The sequence below is a fragment of the Triticum aestivum genome, chromosome 4D (genome assembly GCF_018294505.1).
Source record: "Triticum aestivum cultivar Chinese Spring chromosome 4D, IWGSC CS RefSeq v2.1, whole genome shotgun sequence".
Lineage (NCBI taxonomy): Eukaryota > Viridiplantae > Streptophyta > Magnoliopsida > Poales > Poaceae > Triticum > Triticum aestivum.
The window spans coordinates 504,629,813-504,637,458 of NC_057805.1; the positions used below are offsets into that span (position 1 = coordinate 504,629,813).

General features: G+C 44.2%; 1 protein-coding gene across 1 annotated transcript in view; it reads left to right on the forward strand.

Moving 5' to 3' along the window:
* The first annotated feature begins 5,782 nt into the window (after positions 1–5,782).
* The window catches only part of LOC123100645 (G-type lectin S-receptor-like serine/threonine-protein kinase At4g27290), a 4,002-nt gene continuing 2,138 nt past the window's right edge, over positions 5,783–7,646 (forward strand). The window contains exons 1-5 of the mRNA XM_044522538.1: positions 5,783–6,470; positions 6,535–6,631; positions 6,684–6,708; positions 6,827–6,949; positions 7,075–7,198. Coding sequence (XP_044378473.1) covers positions 5,783–6,470; positions 6,535–6,631; positions 6,684–6,708; positions 6,827–6,949; positions 7,075–7,198 — 1,057 coding nt within the window. The remainder of the gene's footprint in view (positions 6,471–6,534; positions 6,632–6,683; positions 6,709–6,826; positions 6,950–7,074; positions 7,199–7,646) is intronic.

Below are 7,646 nucleotides of genomic sequence, written 5' to 3' on the forward strand. Positions count from 1 at the left end.
TTCACCTTTAACTTTGATACCCCTCTGTATGCATGGTACTCCCTCTGTAAACTAATACTCGTCGACACAGCATATCTATATGGGGTGTGATGTTTATTTATGGTAAGTACTCTTAGGGCTGTGCTGATAGGATCACATAAAAAATATTTGAAATGGAAATAGATGTTTATACATACATAAATATTCCAACATAGGATGATATGATGAAAGGATGTTCATTTATTGCCATCACGTACGATACATGCTACTAAACAGGAGAACATAAACTGATGCATATCCGACAAAATGTACTTATTGAAACTACGCACGGTCCGGATTTTACAAAACGGATATTATGCCATGACACTACTACGGCGAGATAGAAGAAGCGTAGACGATTCTTGCTAGATAAGATCATCCTAGTGTAGCCTCCAGCAGGATTAGAGCCTGTGATAAAAGTCGTAGAGTGCTTTACCAATTCCAGTGTTTTTACACTACATTCATACACCAAAATATTATTACACTATGAAACATATTCATACACTAAATAGTCATTACATCATGCCCATAACACCACAGCCACCACTCACCGCCTTGAAATCACTTCCATGTAAAGGTGGGCAACCATGGTCATCCTCAATTAAAAACTTAAGACCGTCACGCGAGGTAACACGCGACACCGCGACGTATAGTTGCCTATATGGAATCACTGTGTCTGCTAAATATACGCATATCTCAGATAAAGTCTGTCCTTGATCTTGTTTTTTAGCAACATTTGCTAGGCTTTATTAATCATAGGCAACATTTACAGGTATTACAATTGAATCATGGGGATTGCCTAACCAAATGTGTCTCCCATAAGCAAGGGAAACGCCTAACCTAGCCAACTTATGAGCCTCATAGTTCGAAGGTCAAAGTTCCTGTACAAACGAACATGAACTAAATGATTCCTCCATCTGTTTGATCTCCTTTATAACGCACCCGTAAGAACAACTGCTTCCTTCATGAATAGGTTCACACCCCACCCCCCTTCAATCTGATGCGACGTGAAGATGCTGCATGCCAAGTTCTGCTGCTAGTGATAGTGCCTCTGTACACGCAATTGGCACGCCCGTTGATACGTCATGTAGATATATGTTGCCTTTCTTTCCTCTGATGAATTTAAAGTTGGAAGACAAACTCTACATGCATAAGTTTGTGATTACAAAAAAGTCAATCCATCATAAATGCAAATTGGAGGGGATGCATTTGTTATTGGAATGATCGAGTGCTACGCCTTACAAAGTAAGAAATACACCTCACCCTTTTCTTAATAGGACTACTAAACACATTACATCCATTTGTAGTTTATATCAATTTAGTGCGGCCTCCTGCGGGACTGGTGTCCGTGTTGAAGTGGCATACAACTATTGTAAATTGTTGCAAGTGATCTTGCGGTTGGTAAGCGCTGATGTATGATATTATTGGATCTTCAGTTTGAGTATGTTGAAGATAGATATGTAATGGTGTGTGAGGTCAGAAAAATTATTGCATATCTTTGGCGGAATCTTATTATGTCGTGTGAACTCATTTTGATGGACAGCTATCTGCTAATGGGCCATGTTGAACTGCCATTGATTGGTGTGTGCCTTCTCTTGTCGTGAAAAGGCTTCTCTTTGTGACTTCATGGTGCACACTGTGCATTATTGGTGCGTTTCGTTGAGATTTGTGTGTCGTGAAGATAGGCTTATGTGTTGATCCTTTTTGTTTTTTTATTACCTATTTCCTGCCTTCATGAACCAGTGATGTATATTTTTTTTTGTTGCATGTGTCAACTCATGTGAAGTCATGTTTCTCTAATTGGAAATATGGATAGGCTACATGGATGGTCTATGCCAATGATGGATGATGATGAAAATGAAGGTTGGTCAATTTTATGAAAGAAGCGAAATAGTAAACGATAAGACTATATCACATATTTAATTTAGTCAAAGTCCAATACTTCTTCAACACCATAAATTTGGTCAAATTTTAGTAATTGAGCATGATGATGCTGTATAATCGTGTCACTATAAATTTTATGATGCACTGCCGCTATTGAATATTTGAAAACGATTAACCCAAAAATATTTGGAGTACATGTTCAAGGCGCAATGAAGTTGCAGGCACATAATCGATGATATTAATATTAGAAAAAATTACTTCCGACAGTCAATCTCTATCCAGGCTAATACCATCCATGTATAACTGGATTGAATTTGGGAATCATCTACATATGGAACGTTGATTTGTATAATAAACATACATTACTTCATCATTGACAACTGGCAAAAACGCCCCACTATGGATCCTTGATATGCATTTAATTATACCTTCCACACTAAAAATAGCTAGAGAAAAATCTCTCGAGCAACAGCCAACACGGCGCCCACATGCAAAAAGGAAAAAAATAGAACTGACTGCCATGCACGTAGTCACATACCATCGGATTTTCATGCACGCAATCACATCATCCCCGAAATCCATGCCGCACCAGTGAATGCATGCACCAGCAAGCAAATGCGGCCAACTATATCCAAGGGATATATATACACATAGGGAGGAGAGCGGATTTTCAGCGAAGATACATACAGATATCCCTTCATGTTCATCAGATATTTCAGTGGTGCAAGTGAAAGCACATTTTTTTCTTTTGTTCTAGCGATTAATCAATGTATTTAATCGGTATGGAAGGTCGAGGAAGAGAAGGCACTTAAGCAGCTGAGCAGAAATAAAGCAAAAAATCACATGCTCTTTAAGGACAGATAGTACAAAACAGATATTTACGTAGATACTTATTTGGTCGGCTGGAGCGAAACAAAATATCACGCCAGCAGAACAAAGCACTAAAGCACCGAAGGGTCTGAGTTTTCTCCTTTTTTTTGAAATAATTTTTGAAATCCCTGCGAAACTTGAGGTCATGCAATTGGTAAATCTGGGTACACATGCTGATGAGTGTACGTACGTTTTCTTTTTGATTTGGTGCTTGGTCAGCCCGCAGTGTCGGCCTGTCGCTGGTATCGGATTGGTTGCTCAAGTTTTGATCGCTTGCGGATGCATTCAGTGGTTGGCTACGTTTCCAGGAACGACTTGATAATGTCTATATGCAAGTATACATGAGAATAGGAAGGTGATGTGACTTGGTGGGTGAAAATCTGTAAAAAAAATCATGATTAGTAGAGGATATTCAGTTTGACCAATTCACATCTAAATGTTTTTTTAAGCATGTCACATCTAAACTCCCATAAATATATAATGCAGCAACAAGAAATGAAAAAAAATTGGGACAAAAAAAATAAACCACAAACAAAGTGGACATGAGCTTAGATGTGACACATAATTATGTCACATCTAGATGTGTTCTAGACAGACCTGGGATATTTACCTCCCCTGATTACGTATGTAGAAAATCTCAGTGTCTCTCGGGATGTATGGATGCCGAACGGAGGAAGAGATGCATAGACACGGGAAAAGGAGATAACATCGGTTGTATTTTGCCGCTGTAGAGCACATCACGAACACCGAACACATGCAACCACCTAGCGCACACACATCTAGCTAGCCCACGAACCACACATAACGCAGCCGAAGAACGCAAGCCGCGCGCGCGAGGCAGCGGAAGGGGCGCCGGGGTGCACGACCAAGAGCGAGCTAGAGGCAGTCGGCGTGGGTTTACCTTCCTGCAGCTGATGCGGAGGCGCATAGACAGAAGCTGGGGGTGCCTTCTCGCGTCCGCTTCGGTGGTAGCCTAGCTCAGGCCGAATTTCCTGACGGCGACGACGACGATGCGGGGCGGAAGGCTCCGGTAGCATGGGACGGCAGGACGCCGGTGGTCTGGACGGGCATTGGGTCCAGGCGCCGGCGACGCAAGGACAATCGCACGTCAAGCAAGAGGTACACCTGGGCGACATAGGACGGCGGAGTGCCGGTGGTTCTGCGCTTGGATGCTTCTGCCCTTGCGCGGCGGCGCACACCACCAGCCAGTCGAGAATCGACCCGCCACCGCTGCCCATGTGTCTGATATCCGCCGCAGCCGCTTGCCGCCGTCGGAGAAGGCCATGACGGAGAGTCGGCGGGCCAGGCCGGGGACTGGTGGTGGCCAATGGCGAGGCACGGGCCGACGACATACCGGGTGTGAGCGCGGCAGAAATTTAGATGACTGATGGGTGGGGCTCAGAAGCAAGATATGTGGATGCTCGTTAGGAAGAAAGCCATGTGCAACCTGCCGTGGGCAGCAGGGTTCGAGATAAGCATGGAGGGAACCGTATGTGATTTGGTGAGTTCTTTCGAGAGAAAGAGGACACCCGAAGAATCAAGATACCACCGATCAACTAAATGCGGGTCAACACGTGGTCCATCAGGGCAACATGCAACAACCGACTACAAACCATCGCAATTCAGTCGGAAAAAAATATATGTTTGTACCAATCTTTGACCATATTCATCGCTACCCAGTCAAGATTAAATCACCTCCCAAACTCTGATCGTGTAGCGGCATCGGAAAAGAAGGTGAGTCGCCGACTCCTAGACTTGCTTGCAGACTAACATCAGGTTGAGAAAGCAACAAAGTGGGCATAGGTCTCGTCAAGACTAGCAGAATCATATTCGTGAAAACAAAAATCCAGCAGAATCAGCATGCCATCGCAGCTGCAAACATATGGAAACTGGGGCTAAATGAAAAACAAACCGTGCCGGTTTCTACCGGGGTCTTGCATGCTCGTCATGTGTGTATGTGTACATAATGAATACAATTGTTTTGCACTGGTTTCGTGGGACCACCCACTGTATAGAGACAAGGCATTTATTGCACTCAGACTATTTTATTCTTTCACCACCCAATCCATCCACCCATACTTTTAGTCTGATTCTAAATTTTGTAACACTATTAACTTTTAAGCAATGATCTGATTTAGATTCTGTTTACAGATTCGTGTTCATGATATTTATATCTATAAAATAAAATCAAACTTTAACATGCTATGAACAAGTTCAAATTCAATTTGATGCCATACTGGAACTTATGTGAAATGTGAGATGATACGACAATGAAACTGAAGTGAACCAATAATAAAAGGGATTTCTATTTTTGTGCCCTCGGTTCCTTAGTTCTACTCAGCTTTGCCCATGGCAACAAACATACATCACTTTTGCCCTTCTCCCTCTAGCTGATCCTCACATAAGGCCAAATGCAGCATTTCCATTGGGTCAACCCCTTTGACCATTACATGGATGAGTTGGGACTGTGCAAAATAGGCATGTGGGCCCACTGTAAACTCCGACCGGCGTGAGTCGCCAACGCATAGTAGGGCAAAGCAGAGTTGCTCGTACGACCGATTCCAGTGATGGCTGGAAGATATCATAGCCTCTACGGGTTGTTGGTGCGCGTGCACATCGATGGGTGGCATTAGGATGGCCGTGGGTGGACGAAAACGACGCCAGTGGGTGAGTTCCATCATGGCCGAAGTTTGGTGATTGCAGGCAACAAAGCTATAGAGCACGGATTCGAACGAGTTTTTCTGCTAGTGTTGTTCTACGGCTGCGTGCGGTGTAGTTTGACATGGGCACGTGACCAAATCGTCACTGGAGCGTCTAGATGATCTCATGTGTGATGAGCAAAGGGAGCTCAAGGTTAACGACACTACGGCATGAAAACGTTGACAAGGAGAGAGGGAAAATCTATGGAGCTCATGGTAAGGCTGTAGAGCACATTAGCGAGCTCAGGGATGGGCTGTAGGCGACGAATCGACAACGGCGACCTCGGCTACAAATAGTGAAGAAGGCCACGATGGTGATGATTCAGGGCGTTCGGTCTTGCAATCTTCGTTGTAGAGGTTCAGGGTGTCGAGGCGAAGCTAAAGGACATGGTTGTGAGGTGAGGAGAGCACGCTGGCTAGGAATGCTAATGTATTCTTCCCTTCCTGTGTATGCCATTCTTTTGCTTCTTTCTTGGCCGTTCAGTTTGGTGCCTCTTTGTGCATCCCATAACCAGCTTGTCGCTGGCAAGCTGCTCTTCCCTGGCAGTGTCCTCGTCTATCAAGATGGGGTGTTTGCCCTGGGATTCTTCTCCCCGTCCGACTCCACCAAGAACCATCACTATGTTGGCATACGGTATGACGACATCCTGGAGCGCACGGTGGTATGGGTTTCTAACCGTGCGGCACCGATCACCACTAACCTTTCCTCTGCAAATCTTGTCGTCGCTAGTTGTTCCAACATAGTCTTGTCTGATAGCAATGGTCATGTCCTCTGGACAACGAACAATAACATCAGCGTCAACTCCATCTCGGTGGAAGCAGTGTTGGACAACACTGGCAACTTCATCCTTAGATCATTAGCTGACAGTGCCATCCTATGGCAAAGCTTCGACCACTCGGCCAACACTCTCCTACCCGGCATGAACCTCAGGCTTAGCCACAACACGCTTCCACTGCAGGACCTCGTCTCCTGGAAAGGCCAACAGGACCCATCCACCGGTGAGTTCTCCTACGGCACAGACCCTAGCAGCTTCCTCTAGTGCTTCATCTGGAATGGCTGGAGGCCACACCGGCGAAGCCCGGTGTGGACAAACTACCTCTATGTTGGTGGATTCAACGAGTCTACCATTTACACGGCCTTACATCATGCCGACAATGAGGTGTACATGTCCTTCGTCATGCCGACTGGCTACTTTTTGTCCTGCTGGTCAGGATGGAGATTGACTACTCAGGCAAGGTAAATACACTACGCTGGGAGAGCAACATGTACGCATGGAGAACCCTATATGCAGAGCCTCAACATGAGTGCAATATGTATGGCTACTATGGTCTTTATGGTTGCTGCGACAACACAGAAGTTGTCCCAGTTTGCTAGTGCCTTGACGGTTTTGAGCCGAGGGATGGTGAAGGATGGATCGCCGGTAGCTTCTCACAGGGATGCCGCCAGAAGGAGGTGCGAAGGTGCACCCATGGAGACGGTTTGTTGGCCTTTCCCGTCATGAAGGTCCCTGACAAGTTCATACATGTCCCGAGCAGAAGCTTTGCTGAGTGCACGAAGAAAAGCAGAAGCAATTGCTCCTGCGTGGCATATGCTTACTCCAAGATGAGCAACATGGATATTGATGGGGATGGCACAAGATGCCTGGGATGGATGGGAGATTTGATTGACATGGAGAACCACACTCAAGGAGGGGAGAACCTATATGTTCGGACTAAAAGATTACAAGGTATGCATGATTAATAACTTGCTCTCTTTCTCTGCTTGCTTATGATATGTGTGTGTGTCTATTTTACCATCAATGCACCGTAATTTTACGTTTCGTAAGTTTTTTATTATTTCTGAAGTAAAAAGAGACTGCAAGAAAATATATAATCGCCGTAAAAAATATTTTATGTTATGTAAAATTAAACGTAAAAACATAGTGTAAAATGTACATAAACTGCAAATTTTCTTGTCTTATGACCTATATTTTTATTTTCTTATGCCAAATTTTACGTAGTGAATCAATAGGAATGTAACTATTTGAATTCTAAATGTAATTTGATTATGAAGTGATCGTAAAAATATCTCGAGTGAAGAATAACTTATTCTGCATCCTGGGTGATGAATAGTAACACTATATATATATATGTGTGTGTGTGTGTGTGTGTGTGTGTGTGTGTGTGTGTGTGTGT